General features: G+C 36.6%; 3 protein-coding genes across 4 annotated transcripts; 1 reads left to right on the top strand and 2 right to left on the bottom strand.

Annotated features, from left to right (window-relative positions):
• Positions 1–372: 372 nt before the first annotated feature.
• Positions 373–1261, bottom strand: LOC114269667 (putative mitochondrial protein AtMg00310). The gene is made up of 2 exons (XM_028211030.1): positions 1247–1261; positions 373–1041 (listed from the first exon to the last, which is right to left on the bottom strand). Exons 1-2 carry the CDS (start codon positions 1259–1261, stop codon positions 373–375), a joined length of 684 nt encoding a protein of 227 aa, XP_028066831.1.
• Positions 1262–5299: 4038 nt separating this feature from the next.
• Positions 5300–17245, top strand: CAC3 (acetyl Co-enzyme a carboxylase carboxyltransferase alpha subunit). Of its 2 annotated transcripts, none has more exons than XM_028211575.2 (12): positions 5300–5702; positions 6436–6791; positions 6877–6951; positions 8980–9087; positions 9197–9357; positions 9517–9631; positions 9712–9866; positions 14878–14929; positions 15005–15073; positions 15244–15321; positions 15401–16550; positions 16805–17245. In XM_028211575.2, the coding sequence occupies exons 2-11, from the start codon at positions 6450–6452 to the stop codon at positions 16547–16549; spliced, it is 2304 nt and encodes a 767-aa protein (XP_028067376.2). In that variant the 5' UTR covers positions 5300–5702; positions 6436–6449; the 3' UTR covers position 16550; positions 16805–17245. The 2 variants fall into 2 exon arrangements, with proteins under 2 accessions (XP_028067376.2, XP_028067384.2); XM_028211583.2 differs by having other exon boundaries at positions 5324–5702; positions 6417–6791.
• A 1518-nt stretch (positions 17246–18763) lies between these two features.
• On the bottom strand, positions 18764–19755 carry DET2 (3-oxo-5-alpha-steroid 4-dehydrogenase family protein). The gene has a single exon (XM_028210812.2). The coding sequence runs from the start codon at positions 19610–19612 to the stop codon at positions 18830–18832; it is 783 nt and encodes a 260-aa protein (XP_028066613.1). The 5' UTR covers positions 19613–19755; the 3' UTR covers positions 18764–18829.
• Positions 19756–19873: the final 118 nt, after the last annotated feature.

Below are 19873 nucleotides of genomic sequence, written 5' to 3'. Positions count from 1 at the left end.
CCAAATACAGTAAAGAGAACAAGTAAACACAAGTTTATAAATAGTGGCAGCCAAAGATTTGTCCTTGATATTCTTGGTTAACCAATCCACCAAATCTATCCAGTCAAGATAAGGAACAATCAAATTGCACATACCCTGCATAACATTCCAGACTCTGTAAGAGAATGGACATTTAAAGAACAAGTGATTATGGTCCTCAGGCCCAACCCCACAAAGACAACAAATAGAAGAGTTACTAGTACCAAAGACAACAAGCCTATCAAGAGTGTTCAGTCTATTATGGGTAGCAACCCAAACCACAGTACTAATTCTAGGAAAATGAAACTTGAACCACAGGATCTTAGCCCAAACAACTCTAGAACCATGGGTCCTTCACTCATCCCAAGCAAACTTAATGGAGAATTGCCCATCAGAAGATGACAGCCACACCACCTTATCATTCACTAAAGAAGGCTTCATATCCGTCGGGACAACAACTTTAATCTCATTCAACTCCCAATTATGACACACAGGCCATTTCCACCTAGAGCCATAGATAACAAACTCCACTCTAGCAAACTTCTGGATCCCAGAGTCAGAAATAACTCTGTCTCCAAATCTATTAAAAAGAGGCCCAAGAGGGAGCCAGTTGTCAAACCACAAGAAAATTGTCTTCCCATTACCAACATTATATTTAATCAGGGGAGCAATAATACTCCTCAAATCAAGAAGCTTTCTCCAGACCCAGGAAGGGTCACTAGGAACTTTGAGGCACCAAAAACTTATACCCTTTAACAAATAAGACTTAGCCCATTGACACCACATGGATTGCTCACCCCCTGACAGCAAAAACCAAACATGCTTGGCAATAGCAGCTTTATTCCACACCTCAATAGATTTAAACCCTAGACCACCCTCATTCTGAGGGACGCAAAGGTGCACCCAAACAACTTTTGCTCCGATCTTTTTCAAATCAGGACCATTCCAAAAGAAAACCCTCAAACAAGATTCAATCTCCCTTACCACTTTCTTAGGGAGAATGAATAAAGAAGCCCAATAATCCTGCATAGAGAACAAGATAGATTTAATCAATTGGGCTCTCCTTGCATAAGACAACACTTTATTGGTCCACAATTGAATCCTCTTGGTAATCCTAGCCACCAATTGATCACAATCTATTTTACGCAGCTTAGTTGAGAGATTTAAATCAAGAGATTTAACTTGACCTAATACTATTTTCAATGTTTTTTTATTTCTATTAGTATACATGTGAAGCCGTCATATTTAATTATTCCTAGACAAATGCAAACAACAATAAGGAAAAATGTTGGAACTCCTTTTTTGGAGAATTTCTATCATCCCAATACATTGTGATTGGCTAATTTATTTATTTATTTATTTATTTCCTCCTGTCTTTGGCTGACATGTGCTTGTGGAGGGTTGTGGGGGTAAAAAAAAAGGAGGTCTGTATCATTTCTGTAACAATAAATATGACAAATAAAATGGTAATTAAATTTCAATAATAGAATTTTCTAATTGAGAATGACACATTAATAGAGACATCCATATAATTTTTTTATTACTTAAACCTTTCTTTATAAGAACAGAGCTGCTATAGGGCCCGAAATTCTCAAACTCGAATTTGCCTCGAATCCAAAACGACGTCGTTTTGGAAATTTTTTTTTCTTTTCTTTTTTCTTTCTCACTGTTTTGAAGATGATGAAGAACAAGCAGAAGCAGACGAAGAAGAAGAAGAAGAAAAAAAAAAAAGAAAAGAGAAGAGGAAGAAGAAGAATCAACAACAACATCTTCATCAACACATCAACAACAACATCTTCATCAACTAGGAAAAAAAAAAATCAAATCAGATCAGATCCACTAGAGAAAAAAAAAGAAAATAAAAAATCAACATCTTCATCAACACATCATCATCAACCCAAAAAAAAAAAAGAAAAAAAAGAATCAGATCCGACTCCGATCACCGCTATCACCGTCGACCGCCATCACTGTCGATCTTCCTTTCCGCCATCACCGTCTTCTTCTCTTCCTCCTCCTTCTCCCCATCTTTTCTCCTTCTTCTCTCTTCCTCTTCTTTTCTCTTCTCTTCTCTCCTCTCCTTTCTCTTTATCGCCTCGCCTCTGTAACAGGTAAAAGAAGAAAAAGAAAAAAAAACAAGAAAAGGAAGATGAAGAAAAAGAAAAAGAAAAAAAAATAAAACCCAAAACGACGTCGTTTTGGGTTTCGAGCCATTGATTTCCGGCCCTCAAACAATTTTCTTATAAGAATCTTTCTTCTTCTTCTTTTTTTATTTTATTTTATTTTTTTGGGTGCAAAATGTTAAAAGCTTGTGATGAGTGTGTTTATAAGGATAAATTACATAGTATTAGTGGTATTATGCTTTTTTTTTTTTTGTAAATATATTTTAGAAAATTATGTTGCCAGTGAGGAACTTCTTTAAGGTAAAGTCACACTCATCTTTACATAACAAATTCAGATGCACGGAATTACTTAGGTGTATCAAGTAAATCGGAACACATTATTGTCCAGAAACAATACCCTAAACATCCAAATTTACTTACTTCTTGGAGTTAACAATAAAATTTTGCAAATATATCCAACATATTATACTTTTTGTTTAGAAGGAGTAAAATAAGTGAATAAGAAATTATATATGACGTGGTTAGGCCTACAAAAGCCCATCACTTAGAGCCCAACACATAACCTAACTGATGAGATCCTGAATAGCTGGAAGGCAACATGGCATGAAGAACCAATGATATTCAGACATGTGGCAGGTAAAGGACAAGCCACATCAGCAGACAAAGATCTGCAAAGTTATTGTCACTGCACATCGCCATTAATGCAGTCAATCACAGCATTTATTACGACAACACCTCTTCGTCAGAACAACACCCCCTCACCCTGAACAAGGTAAGCTACAGCATAGACTTTCGGCCAATGTGGCAGATCGGAAGGGACGGCGAAATGATTACCAAAGGATATAAGCAGACGTTGAAGACAAGAAGAAGGTTAAACTTTCTATCTCCATTTCATATCTCTACATTCCACTTCTCTCTTTCTCTAACTTGCTTGTCGGAGGGTTCGCTGGGGGACTTCCCGTTCCCCTGTTGAACTTGTATGCAGGTTCTCTGGTGGGTTTGAACACTCAGTTACCGGTTGAAGAAGCGTGGATTAGTCCGACCCATTCCACCTGGGGCCCGTTGTATCGTAACTGTATCATCAATATATATAGTGGTAAGATTCGAATTTAGATATCACATTTAATAAGTGGGCGTCTCATTTTCTAAAATTAATTTCTTGATTTAAAAATTTAACTGTTGGATCATGTGCTGATGTTAACATGGTATCACCGTTGCAATAAATTATTTCTCAATGTAAAACTCAAGTGCAACAGTAATATTACGTCAGTATTGACATGTAATATCACAATTGTATAATAAATTCCCACATAAAGGATAAATTTTACAATATTAGAATAACTACATTCCAACTCATCCCACTAACTTACCACATCTACATTGTGAAATATATTATACTTATAGGTCATGTTTGATTTACAAGACTAATAGTGAAGTATTAATAATCCTATTAAATTAGTGTGGTATTTACTATCCAATTAGATTAATATTCATTGGATTAATAACTTCACCCCTACCCCATTACTAATAATCCTACCAAATTGTTGGATTAATTATCCATTGGATTAATAATCCTAAACCAAAATGTTAAAACAAACATAGGATAATTGGGCTCACAGATTAATAATTCCAATCCCATGCCCCAATCCACCCAATCAAACGTGCCCATATGGTAACATCACGCGGCAATGCTAACACGTGATATCATTGTTGGAATGAATTTTTCCTCTCATTTTTGAACTCGTTTGGAAAGTTAGTTATTTTAATTTGTTTTTTGATATTTTAGCTATTTTAGTCTGGCTAAAAAAATTATGTTTGTAGAGATAATTTTTATTTATTTATTTATAATTGATTTGATAGTTATGAAAAAAATTATTATAATTTAAATATAATATTTTAATATATTTTATCTTTATTAATTATTTTAGTCCAAAACCTTCCTCCCAAATAGTTGTGAGTGAAATTTGGTGTCCCATAGGTTGGCCCAACTGACTAAGAGCATCTCCAACGGTTCAGTATTTTTTTCATCAAATTTTAGTAAAAAATGGCTCATTTTCTTAATCTGATATCAGTTGCTTCAACGATGCATCAAAAGAAGGGTCATCCCATGGGTCAACCGGCAAGGTTAATTTTTTTTTTTTAAACATTTTTGACTTGTTTGAACCTATCTATTTGAACTGTTTGAACCTGTTTCCGGTCGACCGGTGGGTCGACTGGCCGGACGTCCTGTAGGTTGACCGGTGGGCCCCACTTGCAACGTTATAGCACAGTGAATTGGTGAAGACTCACGCAGATTCTCAGTTTGGTGAAAAATTTGATCCGTTCTCAGTTTGATATCAGTTTGGTGAAACCATTGGAGCAGAAAAAGTGACTTTTTTCATCAAATTCAAATTTGATATTGAATCTGATGCAACGTTGGAGATGGTCTAAGGCCGATTGCTTGTCATTGTCTGTTTAGTACACTAATCAGCTGGTTTGTTTTCAGTTTTTTAAATTTACTTCTCATGAAAATTTTATCTTTATATTTTTATTGAATTTTTTAAATATTTTAAGTTTTTTTATTTTTTATTTTTAGATGCACCTAACATAAATATACTTAAACAGTATAATTTTTGTAATTTTTTTTAAAAAATTCACTAAATACAAAAAATGAAAAAAAAAATTAGTTTTTTTTTGGTATTTTTGTGTATTTATTAATTTTTAAAACATTTTTTCACAAATATTTTATTTTTTAGATATATCTAAGTAAACTGCAACTAAACAAGTAAAAAAAATGCTTAATTTTTAAAAAATATTCACTAAAAATAAAAAAATACGAAAAATAAAAAATTTAATTTAAAAAAACTGAATTTAGAAAAATTAGAACCGAACACACAGAGGCCTCATTTGGCATGCAACGCTTTTAGCGTAAAACTCAAAAAATTATTAAAAAAACAAAAAAATCTATAACTTATACCAAAAAATAATTTTTTTTCTCTACTTTTACACATCTTTTTATAAAAAATTAAAAAAAATTAAATATATTAATTTTTTTATCTCATAATTTAATTAAAAAATTATTAAAATAGCATAGACTCAAACGGGCCCTGAGTAAAATCGTCGGAGGCAAGCCCAACAAGGGAGACCCTAGAAGCCCACCGATGCCCAAACACGTGCGCAATGTTACATTACAGCACGCACACACCACACCACACCACAGCAAGCTCCAGAACCGTGCTCTGTGTGCCAACCCCTCAACCCTCTCTCTCTCTCTCTCTCTCTGTCTCTGTCTCTCTGTGTCTAACGACCAAACCGAAAAAAGCTGGCTCTTTATGACACTCATCTCTTCTCGCATAAGAAGTATCGACGCCACTTTCTTGCTATTTCTCTCTCTACAACACGCCAAAATACCCACCCAAGCAAAGGCCTCTTTGACGGTCTTCTCGATGCTCACTCTCTTTCTTTCTCATTCATTTGCTTCATAATCTCTCTGTCTCTCTCTACTCTCATTCGAAGGGGCAACACTCGAAGAGGTCTCTCGATCGCGCTCTCAGATACTCTCTCTCCGGCGATCTCGACACTCAGGTAAATCATCTACTCCGAATCTCGAGCTCTTTATTTACTGTTTGATTTTTTATTCGTATCAATCTTCATTGCATTTTTATGTTTAGGTTTGGTTTGGAACGATCTCTCAAGCTTGAATTCAATACGTGTTGAATGTGTTCCGTAGTTTTCAGATTGTATCTGAGCTTTTTATTTTTGGTTTAGTTTTCAAATATATTTGTGATTTTTTTAGAAAAATTTAAAACTAGTTTGATCAAATCAAATGAATTTTTTAATTTTTTTTTAAAAAAAAATCATCATTTTCGGATCGTTTTCAAATTAGTTTGCCAAACTAGTTTTAGTATTTTCAAAAAATGAAAATAAAAAATAGTTTTCAAATCTATTTGTTAAAATTTTCGGGAAAAAATTAAAACTAGATTGGTGAAATAAAATGAATTTTGAAAATTTTTAAAAAAATTGAAATTTTTGTATCGTTTTCAAATTAGTTTGCCAAACTAGTTTTAGTATTAAAAAAAAAAAAAATCTGAAAACTTAAATAAACTGATTGTCTTATTGTTTATCCAAATTTTGAAATTGTCAGCTTCTATGAAATAGCTGAGATTTAAGTTTTGTTGATTATGGAAAAAATTAGAGCTTCCGAACTTCAATTTCTTTTCGTTTCATTTACATTCTCAGCAACCACCGTAGGTTTACTATAACTTATTTTAAGAAATATATATATATATTGAATTGAAGATCTGTTTGGTGGAATTAGTCCGGATTTGGAGAATGGCTTCACTTTCTCATTCACCGGTAACATTTACTGGAAACCTGGCATCTGGGACTTCAGCTTTGGATCATCTTCATAGCTCAATTAATGGTGTTACTGGTGTGCCTTTGAAAGCCCTAGGGAGGGCACGGTTAGGCGCAACAAGGAGGGATTTTACGGTCTCTGCGAAGGTTAGAAAGGGAAAGAAGCACGAGTATCCGTGGCCAGATGATGCAGATCCTAATGTGAAGGGTGGAGTCCTCAGTCATCTTTCGCATTTCAAGCCTCTGAAGGAGAAGCAAAAGCCAGTTACTTTGGAATTTGAGAAGCCTCTAATGGCTCTACAAAAGAAGATAATTGACGTACGCCCTTTTGACAAATGTAATTTGTTATGAATAGAGAACATGTAAGAGTTTGCCCCAAGATTATATTTTTGTTTGGTTGCAGGTACAAAAGATGGCGAATGAAACTGGTCTGGACTTCACTGATCAAATTATCTCACTTGAGAATAAGTACCAACAGGTTTGACAATTCTACATGCCTCTAGTCTCTATATTTGATTCTTGAGTTTTGCTATATTGACATTAATTTACTTTCAGAATCCTATTTGGACTGTACTGTTTGATTAATTATTCTCTGAATATTTATCTCTATTGACTGTACGAAATACTTTAATAATAGAACTTGTAACTAATAGTCCTATCCTTAGAGCATCTCCAAAGGGATAGTTAAACAAGGCTTGTTAGGCATTTTGGCCAATGTAAGTCTAATTTTGAGCTCCAATGGGCTAGCTATTGGGCTAGTTACTTTACCATCCTATTTTTTTGGTGGTTACAATTGAAGAGCCCCAGAGGCTCTCCAAGCAATTATGTATGTATATATTTTAGAGTTTTGTATATTTATGTCTTGGATTTGGGATTTTATATATTTTATATATATGTGTGTGTGTAGCAATTTTATATGTTCTTTCAATTCTGTTTGATGAATTATGGAATAACTTATTTTGTATTTTATATTTTTTTTTCTCCTCATTCTATAGGTTTTGTATGTTTGTATGGGCAAATTTATTATTATTGCAAATTTATATTAGTAAAATATCAACAATTAGTATTTTTTTATTTTAAAAATTAATTAAGTTAGTTTAAATGATTAACTAAAATAAAGAGCGTGGTTGGAGAACACAATAGCTAAAATAATTAGGTAAAATAAATAGTTTACTTTTTTTGTACTTTAGTTAGTGAAAAGTAGAGAATGTGGTTGGAGTTGCTCTTATATTAGGAAATTGGTTAGGCTTGCATCTTGTTGCGCATCCTACAATGGTATTCTTCCGTGCTTGTTCATGAATTGGTAGTGGCATTCAAGTATTTCAGACATTTATGATATTGTTGTAAATTTCTTTGTGATATTGCTGTAAATTTTATTTTATTTTTTTGATAATTAATAATACTTTATTGAAAGAGTATCAAGACGATACAAAGAATACAAGAAATGATATTGCTGTAAATTTGTATCCAAAATTCATCCAGGGCAGAGGTATGACCTTTCACTTGCTTGGATTTGAAACCTTATTCCAGGGCAGAGGTATGACCTTTGTTGTTGGGTACTTCTAATCTACACTGGGATTTGAAACCTTGTAAACCCTTCTCCAACCAAATTTCAATGTCCTATAAAATTCAACATGCTGAATCTAATTTTTATTTTTAAATTTTTTAGTTGGGAAAGAAGAAGGGTTCTTTGAGTTCACATTAAGATTTGATTGGGTATTTTTCTTTGTTTCATTGATCCAAACCATCTACCTGTACCTGTGGTTGAAGTGATAGAGGCATGTTAAAGGCTTGTAATTTTCTCGTATTAATGTTAATTCCTTATTCCGAAAAGGAGGGAAGCAAAAACAAAAAGGAATCCACCCCCTCTTACAAAGGGAAGTAGTATTTGAAGATAACTAGGAAAAATGGATGTGAGTTTCAAATTTATTTTAGTGCTTTCAGATGGCGACATAATTGTTTTAGACAGTCATTAGGAATAAAAAAAATAGCTCAAATATTAAAATAAAAAAAGGAGAAGAGACAATTTCCTTGGTAACTCACACACAGCTCTCGGCTACGGAACACACACATATAGAGAAAGTAACCGACACACTTAGTGAGTACAACCAACTAAATTGATTTAAGGACAAAAGCTTGAATGTTTTATTCATTCATTTTTAACACATGTTCATTTCTAGCAGCTTCTCATTAAGTCGGTGGGTTCTCATATAACTTTGCTCCTCTTTAGTTATTATTTTACCAATGGCAGCTTTTCTATTTTGTTGCCATATGAAATCTACAATCTTCTATTCTTTTATTTGTTTATTATTTTGTCTTTATAGGGATTCTACACATTTTTTCTCTTATTTTTAAATATATATTTACAAAACATTATATTTTAATATTAAAATACATAGTGCATCAAAATGCACCAACACATAATTTGTGATTTTTTCTATTTCGTTGCTCTTAGTGTAATTTCTTGGTATAAACTTTACTTATGTCTTCTCAATGTTAATTTCAGGCTCTAAAGGATCTATACACACACCTGACTCCCATACAGAGAGTAAATATTGCTCGGCATCCTAATAGACCAACTTTTCTTGATCATGTGTCAAATATCACTGAAAGGGTATATTACTCTTGGTCTTTCTACCTTATTATATTTTCAATTTCATTAAATCTATTAATTGTCCTTCTTGATACTAAAGAAACAACCTCTCAAATTTCATTATGTCCAGTTTGTGGAGCTTCATGGAGATCGGTCTGGCTATGATGATCCTGCTATTGTCACTGGTCTTGGAACTATAAATGGTAGAAGTTACATGTTCATGGGTCATCAAAAGGGTAGAAATACAAAGGAGAACATTCAACGCAATTTTGGGATGCCTACTCCCCATGGGTATGTAGTTTAAGAGGTGATTTCTTAATTCTGGAATGAACATGCAAACCTTTTTAAAATATAATTTACTGAGTTTGGAAATAAAATCAATCCCTAAAGGCTAAAGCTATCCTTCTGAACAAGGTTATGTTTAGCATCTGACTCTTTTGTTTTCAATAGTTACCGCAAGGCATTGCGCATGATGTATTACGCAGATCACCATGGATTCCCAATTATTACTTTCATTGACACTCCGGGGGCATTTGCCGATCTTAAATCCGAGGAACTGGGTCAAGTATGTGGGTAATTGTATCTTCAAGCTTGTGCAATTCTCATGTTTCAGGCTTACCAAGTCGCTTGTTTTAACTGATGCAGGGTGAAGCCATAGCTCACAACTTGAGGACTATGTTTGGTCTGAAAGTACCAATTGTTTCATTTGTTATTGGGGAAGGTGGTTCTGGTGGTGCTCTGGCCATTGGCTGTGCTAATAAATTGTTAATGCTTGAAAATGCAGTTTTCTATGTTGCCAGGTGAGTTGATATTGGCAGTTTTGCAGTTGTAATATTTTAAATTGCACAAATTTACTGTTGGCATTGTGGTTATTGTGTATTGTCGCCAAGTGCATGGGGGGTGAATCTCAATTATGTGGTGCATTAATCCCAGTTTTGTAGATTATTACTTTCATGGCTAATGACTTGCAGGACAAAAGTGCGCTTTCAACTTGTTTTCAAAGTAATCCCACTATCATCTGACATTGCTTCAAGAACATAAGGCTTAATATGTTGAACGAATTTTACTTCTTGCCGAGCAAGTTTTAAGATGTGCCTTCCATATCTTATTTTAAACACATTTGTAATTCAATATTTGTAGGGCACTTGACTTGTGCTCTGACTTTGAGGAATGTGCCTGTCATTTTTCATCATACCATCCTTAGGTCCCTTGCCATTGATCTGCATGTTACTTGACTACTTTTTATTTTTCTTTTCTTTTCTTTTTTTCTTTTCTTTTCTTTGTTTTTTTCTTTTTTTGGGTGCATTTTATTTTCCTGTTTATTTGGGTTTTATACATATCCTTAAAGACTAATGAGATTGCTGTAAATATGGATACAGTAAGTGATGCATTTATTATCTTTAATACCCTGATCTGTCTCCCCTTCACACATCGGACAATGAAGTGCATTCATGTTCATATGTTCACACTAAAGATGTGCAAATTGATTAGTCATGGACAAAATATTTTGACTGGAAGTCTTCATTTAAGTTTTCAAAAGTGAGGATGACTGTAAAAATTAATACATATAAAAAGAGAGAGAACAAATTATGTATATAGAGAATTGTATAAAGAGAATTATTATTATTGATTGATATGTATTGTTGTCATCTTGATATTACAAGGATTCCTATTATATAGAAGAGGATTTGGGTAGTAGGTGAGGAGTAGGTGAGGGTAAATTGGTGGTAGGTGTAGTAGGTGTGGTAGTAGGTGATGGTAGGTGTAGGTAAATTCTAACAGCCCCCCGCAAACTCATGGAGGATAGAAACTAACCAACTTGAGTTTGAAGAGAGGAACAAAACAAGAAAATAAAAAAAAAGGATAGGAGACACTGTATGGTCGTGTCAGACCGTTGGTGAAGACACTGTATGGTGGTGTCATAACGTTGTAGAGGACACTGTATGGGGGTGTCATAACCATGTAGAGGACACTGTATGGTGGTGTCATAACGGTGTAGAGGACACTGGATGGCGGTGTCAGACCGATGTAGAAGACAGTTTATGGGGTCATGTCGGACCGTTGTAGCAGACACTGTGTGGTCGTGTCAGACCGATGGAGAAGACAGTTTATGGGGTCATGTCGGACCGTTGTAGCAGACAATGTTGTGACAGTTGTTGTGACAGTTTACGGAGTCTTGTTGGACCCTTGTAGAAACTAACCGGAATCAATGTCGGGACAGTTTACAGAGTCTTGTCGGACCCTTGTAGAAACTAACCGGAATCTATGTCGGGACAGTTTACAGAGTCTTGTCGGACCCATAAAGGAGCTAACCGGAATCAATGTCGGGACAGTTTACAGAGTCTTGTCGGACCCTTAAAAAGTCGCACCCTCAAAAGGTGTGCCCAATCTTTCAAAAGGCGTGCCATCAAAAAGCGTGCCCAATCTATAAAAAGGCGTGCCATCAAAAGGCGTGCCCAATTTATCAAAAGGTGTGCCGGACATGATGGCGAGGCACGTGTGTGCCTTGGTTGGCGCGCCCGTGTGTCGGCTGGTGATAAGAGGCGCGCGATGCGCGTGGCTGCCTCGGCTATAAGACGGAGGCTGAGGCTGAGGCAGAAGCTGAGACAGAAAAACTGAGAGAAACCTCTGAACATTGTCATTCTGAAACACTCGGTAAAGACTTTGTATCCAACCCTTCTCTGAAACATCTGAACAATGGCTTCTTCTTCCCGTTCAGCTACCCAGAATACGGCATCCTCATCCCGAGGTCTACTCACTCTCTTTCCCGACCTCAATGAGTCAACAAGAGAGATAACGGGTGCGGTGGCACTGGAACCTCAACCAAGCGCCCCGGAGTTTGCTCCGTTGAACTTTCCGATGCGGTCTGTGGAGCAAAGAATGGCAGTGCAGTCGGATGTGGAGGCCAATCAGTATACTTTGAAGGCATGTGTGGAAAGCATGACGGCGGTCACAAATTTGTCGAACCGGCTGCAGAGTAGGACAAATGAGGTGCAGCATTTAAACGCCCAACTGGCTCTGCTCCAACGCATGTATAAGGATGCGCGAGCAAAGATAAGTGTGCTGAAAGCAGAAAATAAGGAGCTGAAGCGGAAGGCCACCGTGATGTTCCGATTTGGAGGTCCACCATATGCTGCAGTGGAGGAGCAGGGAGTAGTGATCATGCCCAGTGGAGTGGGAAACACAGAGGCAGCACCGTCAAGGGCCGCCCAGGACGGAGGCAAGAAGAAGAGACCGGCGGCAGAGTAGAGAAGAAAAATCCCGCCTGTGGATGTAGTTGTTTTGGTTTTTTTTTTTTTTTTTTTTTTTTGGTTTTGTAAGTGTGATCGGGGTTGATCCCTGAAAGGAATAAAAGAAGGTAAGGTTTGGTGTGCAAATCTTTATCACACGGATTGGTGAAAAACAGCAATGGTGTTTGGAAATGTTTTTTTTTTTTTTTTTTTTTTTTTTTAAAATAAGAATAAGAATAATAATAATATAGGAAGATAGAAAGCATAGGCTGCAAAAGTTTACAGAGGGGGAACGTTGGGTAAGAGAGTAAAAAAAAAAAAAAAAAAAAAAGATACATATATATATATATTAAAATAAGAGAAAGTGGAGTGGGGTAATATAATATAATAAAAAGTAATAAAAAGAGAGATATATATATATATATATATATAAAATAAAGGAAGTGGGGGAGAGTGGGAAGCATAAAAATGTGGTGTGTTGGGTATGGGAATCTTTCTTGGCTATGTGTTCAATGTATCAGTATCCATCGGGTAAAATAACACTCTCAACAGAAACATGTGGGTTCCCATGTGTTAAAGCACTAACAACTTGATCCAAGTAGATTGGTGCAAGTGTGGTGTTAGTGACCACAAGGACTCTCTTGCCATGAACATGCTGTTGAAGAAGATGAGGCTGATCAAGTAGTCCAGATCCGATGTAGATCGGGTAGCTCCGGTCGCCCAAATCGACATCGACGATGGTAGGAACGGCGGAAGTGGCAGTACTAGGCGACTGGGCCACAACCTGAGCTGCTGAAGTCGCCGACACCTGCATTCGACAAGCAGGAGCACCGTTCCGGTTCAATTGCGAGGACAGAGAAGAGCATCGATGAGGTACAGAATCGGAGTTTCGGAACCGGAGGAAGAAATCGGCGGCCCTGTAGGGCCGCTGTGCTTCAGAAGAAACCCCGGCGTGTGGAAGCCATGTATTTTTGTAAGTTGAACACGCCGACTGAATATTTGGGTCCTATGTATGCAGTGCTTGTTCGGAGGAGGGCTCGAGTTTTGAAGGAAGAAATGCAGGAAGGGTCTCCATTATTCACTGTGCATGCCTATGTGCCTGTTGCTGAGAGCTTTGGATTTGCAGATGAGCTGAGGAGATGGACTTCTGGGGCTTCAAGTGCTCTACTTGTGCTTAGTCATTGGGAAGCACTTGCTGAAGATCCTTGCTTTGTACCAAAGACAGAAGAAGAGATTGAAGAATTTGGAGATGGTTCTAGTGTTCTACCTAATACAGCAAGAAAACTCATTGATGCTGTGAGACGGCGAGGATGACGACGAAGTCCGACTCGACGGCTACGGCCTCCGGGGGTTGCGTCGCCGCAGTGGCTGAGGAAGAGGAAGATGAAGATGAGCTGACACCGCCGGGGTATGGAGGTTTTGCTCTAGCGAGGTATGTGTAAAAAAAAAATCTTAGCGGACTAGGTTGAGGTCCGGCGGGCGGCTAAGGTGAGATTGCCGCCCGCCGGGGAAGCGAAAAATACCAGGTTCTAAACCAGCTCTGATACCATGTAAAAATTAATACATATAAAAAGAGAGAGAACAAATTATGTATATAGAGAATTGTATAAAGAGAATTATTATTATTGATTGATATGTATTGTTGTCATCTTGATATTACAAGGATTCCTATTATATAGAAGAGGATTTGGGTAGTAGGTGAGGAGTAGGTGAGGGTAAATTGGTGGTAGGTGTAGTAGGTGTGGTAGTAGGTGATGGTAGGTGTAGGTAAATTCTAACAATGACAACTATAATAAGTGATTCTGAGTTTAGTTATTGAATGGTTGGAAATAATGGGTGGGAATACAGCTTAGGGGAAGAACGTAAAGTGCTCACGTTATTGTTTTTATTTTTCTTAGAAGTTAGGAAGTTTCTGTGTAGAATGTGGAAGGGAGCCTAAACACTGAGTCTCTGACATTATTTGGTGGGTGTAAAATTTTCAACATGGCTGTGCTTACTGCTATAGCATATGGTTTATGCATGATTAACTTCTGCTTTCTACGTGTCATTTGCATATACCTCTTGCAAAGCTGCAAAATTACCCTCCACCAACAATATATGCCATAGTAATTGGAATATGAGAAATCTCTTATATGATCATTAGATGTTATTGGCAAAGTCTTTGTTTGTTGCTTTCCCCTCCCCTCCAATTTTTTTGAAGGGTTATCCGAACAAAGACATTGGAAATTATTACCAGGTTTAGTTACCGAGAGCCAGATTCTTATCTTCTTATGCTAGCTATAGTTACCTGCTCTTAGTAATGGATTATTTCACATTCTTTGTAGCTTAAATTTGAACTACTCCTTTTCCTATTACATTTATTTTCAGCTGATAATTGAGTGTGATAAGATTCTGCTTAGCTCAGCTTAATATGCATATATTCTTTCGTAGACTCCTTTTTGCTTAAAGGATATGGCTTTTAACCTTCCTCAAATATTTTGCGTTTTTCCTTTCTGTTATTGTTTCCATTTGCTGTTCTGCACCCCCCCCCCCCCCTTTTCTTCCTTTCGCTATTGACTCCTTTTTGTTTAATATCATGCAGCCCAGAAGCATGTGCAGCAATCTTGTGGAAAAGTGCTAAAGCTTCTCCGAAGGTTTTTGTTGAACTTTTGCTGTTTGGCTTGTCTAAGAGATTATACTATATAAATAAATGTAACTATCCTGTGCAGGCTGCTGAGAAGCTTAAGATAACTGCAGGAGAGTTGTGCAAGCTACAAATTGCAGATGGAATTGTACCGGTAACATTCTTCTCCACTATAATACAATTTATGCACCCCCTAGTCAAAAACTAGTCAATGCGTGAGGAGGCAATGACTTGTTGATATTTTGCAGTTATATATGATCAGCTTCTCTATCCAAAACTTTCCTAGACATTAGATATTTAATTGGACTTTGGGGCTTCTTGTAGGAGCCACTGGGTGGTGGTCATGCTGATCCATATTGGACTTCACAACAAATAAAAACTGCTATTGTTGATGCAATGGATGTGAGTATATTGACATAATTTCCTCTGCAACAATCATGTGTTTCCATCGAAATCCTAACACACATCTTCGTTTGTACAGGAGCTTATAAAGATGGACACACAAGAACTGTTAAAACATCGCATGCTAAAGTTCCGAAAACTTGGTGGATTCCAAGAAGGAATTCCAGCAGATCCCAAAAAGAAAATCAACATGAAAAAGAAAGAAGAACCCATTCTCAATCGTGGAAAGACTACCAACCTGGAGTTGGAGAATGAGGTTGAAAAACTAAAACAGCAAATTCAGGAAGCCAAGGAATCAACTACTGAGCATCCAGAGTTGGGTCTGAATGAAATGATAGAGAAGCTGAAAAGAGAAGTTGATCATGAATTTTCTGAAGCAGTTAAAGCCATGGGCTTGAAGGACAGGCTGGTGATGCTTCGCGAAGAATTTGCAAAATCAAGGAATTCAAAGGACCAGCCCATGAATCTGGCTTTGAAAGGCAAGATTGAGAAGCTTAAGGATGAGTTCAACCAAGGTTTGTCAGCAGCTCCTAATTATGCAAGCCTGAAACATAAGCTTGACATGTTGGAGGAAATATCTAAAGCCAAGAATCTGTCTGAGAAGGACAACAAAATCGGCACATTAAAACAGGAAATTAATGAGAAATTCACGGAGGTTTTGGATCAGCCTGATATGAAGGAAAAGATCGAGGCACTAAAAAAGGAAATCGAAGACTCAGGGGTATCCACATTTGCAGAGTTAAACCAGGATCTGAAGGAGAAAATTTTGCAGGTGAAGGAAGAGACGGAGATAAAATTCGCCGATGTTCTAAAATCTTTGGGTATGCATGTTGAGCCGCCTTCATTCTCAGACGTCAAGGTTAAGATAGAGGAACTTAATGATGAAATTAACGACATCATTGAAGATGTTATCAATTCATCGGATTTAAAGAACAAGATCGAGCAATTGAAGTTGGAGGTTGCTAAGGCAGGGAAGACCCCAGATTTGGAGTCGAAAAGGAAGATTATGGTTTTGGAACAACAAATAAAGCAGAGCCTTGCAGAGGTTATGGATTCCACTGTATTAAAAGAGAAGCACGAGAAGCTGAAAGCGGAGATCTTTGAAGCCATGGAATCTTCGGGAGGGTTGTATGGGAATTTGATTAAAGGAAATATGAAAGATGGAAATTCCAAGTATGAGGGGTTGAGCGTCAAGGTTAATTTGGAAGCAAACCGCAGCATGGCTTGATGTAAGTTCATTCTCATTATTCAATATGTCATTTTGTTCATTCAATAAATTTGAATCAAAAAATTAAAAATAAAAAATTTTTGTTGGCAAATTTCATGGAGTTTCAGGGGGCTGCAACTCTTATTTGTGACCAAGTATGCATATAAATTTGTTGTGTTAGGTTGTGATTGCTAGAGTGCTGATTCTTTTGGTGGGTTGATAATTTCAATTTATGTCTTATTTCATGATTTTTTTCTCTTTATTCACACATCACAGGTGAAGGATGGTTTAGGAATGAATCTCGGAATTGATTTTTTCAAAAACCAATGACTTCAAAAGCAAGACTCATTTCGACCTCTATTCCTCCAACCAGCATACGGTATCATCTTACTCTCTCCTGGAGTTGACAAGTTTTTTGCATTTGCATGGAACACTAGAGAGTGGTACCGGATATCTGCTTATCTATAAAACTGGAATTTTCCCACTTCAAATTAGTTCATCCCATTTTGTTGGCTGTTTGTTCCTCTTCTCTCTTTTTCTTTTTTCTTCTCTTTTTTTTTTTTGTGGTTTTAATTTAATTGGGTAGATTGTGTTTCTCATTTTGTTGTTTAGACACACAACTATGTATAAATTATGCTGAGTGCAAAAACAATCTGAAAAGCACGTTTTCAAGTATCTGGAAGAGTAGAAATGAGAAGTACCTTTGCCTTCTGTGTATTTATTTATTTATAAATGTATTTCATGAATCACATTATCGAATAATATTTTAGAGCTCTTATGCAATTCTAATGATGGGGAGAGTATCCATGTGAAGGTGGGGTCCATACTCCTCTCTCTCTCTCTCTACTCTCTCTTTTCCACTTCACCAGAGCTCTAGTATTAGAGTTATGTATCATTATTGTAAATTTCTCTTGAATGACTTGTTATTGCATGAATACTATTTGGAAAACGACATTTCTATTTAGGATTTGTGAGACACAAAATAACAAATAAGAAAATTAAAACAAATTGAATTAATCACACACAAAAAATATGAGAAAATGTGGTTCATCTCATAATAGTACTACGTCAACGGCTGCTACGATTTTTACTATAAATGAAAAAATGATTGCAACTCATTCATAATACAAGACATGCCTTCATCTATTTATAAATATAAAAATACAAGACAAGCGGTTCATCTATTTATAAATATAAAAATTAAGACGAAGCAAAATTAACAAAAAAATTATCGAAGTACTCAAAAAATCAAGCCCAACTTTGAGGAGAGGTCTCTCCAAACCCCTTATTAAACTCTTCATTAGATTTAGGGTTTGATATTCAGTACTTATCAGACTCATAATATTCAACAAATACGACGTTCTTAAGATGAAAAAGTGGAGAAAAAATAAATCATTTCATGCAAAAATTGAAAGAACTTTTGGTGGTGGTGTTAAAATCAATCACATGTCCATCAAAGAGAGAATTCGTATTGTTACACTGGAGACTGAAAGTGAATTAATTGTTTTAAAATCACACCATGATATGTATGTTGTTTCCAAATCGTTCAAATAAGACACCTCAAGAGGGCAAAGTTGGACCAACTTTCAATCCGTCCCAATTCAAAATTTTCTTAAACAATCCTCCCCAAAAATGGACAAAATAAACCTCTTCTTGCTTTTGTAATTGTAGTCTCAACCTATATAAATATAAAATTGGCATGTTATTTTCAGTTGTAAATAGAATATCAAAATATTATAATTTGACAATTTTGTTCCAATATTACAAATAGTTTTATTATGAAAGAGAAAGAGATAGAGAGAAGAAATATGCTGAAATTTGTTAGTAGTTTGGATGTATCCTTGAAAAGTACAAAATGAAACAAGAAATACTTCTTGTAAGCCTTATCAAGTTAAGAAACACACACAGAAAAATAATGCTGAAATTTGGTGACAGTTTGAATGTATTATTAAAAAATATATTTTCTCAACTCCTTTTTAAATTTTAACTTCGAGAAACATTTATCAGGACTTGAAACAACTAAAAATTTTAGGAAATTACCAAAAAAAGGTTCCAACTTAGAATTGGTTACTCAAATTGCTTCATCACAAAATTCTTTGATCCCAAATTTATGTTCTGTGTCACCTTATACTTTTTATATCACAATTTGATATAAAAAAAAAAATTAAATACAAAATTTTTTAGAATCTCTAGACATATTTATACGATTAATTAAAAATACAGAATAAAAAAAAATTAAGTAAAGACTCATCATCATTTATTAATATTAATCAATATCCAAATGGAGCATCTAAAAAGTCCTCAATATACAAATGGGATGACAGCTTTCCTATTCTTAGGATAATCCTCCCCAAACTTCTCCAAATACCACTTGTGATGGGCCTGTGCCCTAGGCATCAAGTTAGCACACGTGTACAAAAAAAACCCAAGCCCAGCCCAAGACCAAGTCATAAAAGCCCAGCCCGACCACTCCACAATCTCCCCCAAATAATTTGGACAACTCACAACCTCAAACCACCCTCCTCTGGGCACCTTATACCCACCTCCACCCTCACTTTTCAAGCCCACCAGAACCATGTCAGACCACACATTCACCGCAAAACCGCTCACAAAAACCACCATTCCACCGGCAAACCGCCACCAAAACCACCCATCATTTTCGTAGGTGGCATAGTGAGAGACCCATCTGGCTTGCAAGTAGGAATTCCAGAAGTTGAAGAAAAAGGCCATGGCGGCGACGGAGACCGGAAAACCGGAGGTGGTTTTCCGGTGGTGGGTTTGGAGGTGAAGGCGGAGAGGGTAGAGGAGCGTGCGGTGGAGGTAGTGGAAGAGGAAGGGGGAGATGAGGAGATGGGATTTTGGGTTGAAGTGGTTTTGGCCTAAAGGGAAGAGGAGGAGGGTGAGCCAGAGGGTGGGGCTTTCCATGAGGAACCAGGCTAGGGGTGGGGAGATGGTGGTGCCCCACCCTGGACGGATGTGCTTGCCGTAAGGAGCTTGGAGGAAGAGGAGAGAGAGGGCGGTGAAGGGGGCGGCGATGTAGAGAGAGAGGAGGCTGTAGTGGAAGAGGGTTTGATCTGAAAACATGGTGGTGGTGGTGGTGGTTTGGCTTGTTTTGTTTTTGGGAATGTGGAGGGACTGTGAGTTGTGGAGATTGGGAGTGAAAGTTGATTTTGTATTCTTTGGTTTGTACTTTTTGATCAATCAAAACATTAAAACAACTTTGTTATTTGTATGAAAAGAACTTGGAAAAATATTTTAGGCTCCGTTTGGTGGAGTTTTCAAAATCTAGTTCCACACTCACTTTTGAGTGTGGTGTTTGTTTAGGGTTTTCAAATCATAATTCTA

This window comes from Camellia sinensis, chromosome 3 (genome assembly GCF_055761805.1).
Source record: "Camellia sinensis isolate YWXY chromosome 3, ASM5576180v1, whole genome shotgun sequence".
NCBI lineage: Eukaryota > Viridiplantae > Streptophyta > Magnoliopsida > Ericales > Theaceae > Camellia > Camellia sinensis.
This window is presented reverse-complemented; position numbering and strand designations above follow the sequence as displayed.

Excerpts from the sequence above, each read along its gene's own strand:
- CAC3 (XM_028211575.2), top strand. The coding sequence starts at position 6,450 with ATGGCTTCACTTTCTCATTCACCGGTAACATTTACTGGAAACCTGGCA. Across the intron at positions 9,867-14,877 it reads GCAGTTTTCTATGTTGCCAG|CCCAGAAGCATGTGCAGCAA; the intron begins GTGAGTTGATAT and ends AATATCATGCAG. Across the intron at positions 15,322-15,400 it reads CTATTGTTGATGCAATGGAT|GAGCTTATAAAGATGGACAC; the intron begins GTGAGTATATTG and ends TCGTTTGTACAG.
- DET2 (XM_028210812.2), bottom strand. The coding sequence starts at position 19,612 with ATGTTTTCAGATCAAACCCTCTTCCACTACAGCCTCCTCTCTCTCTAC.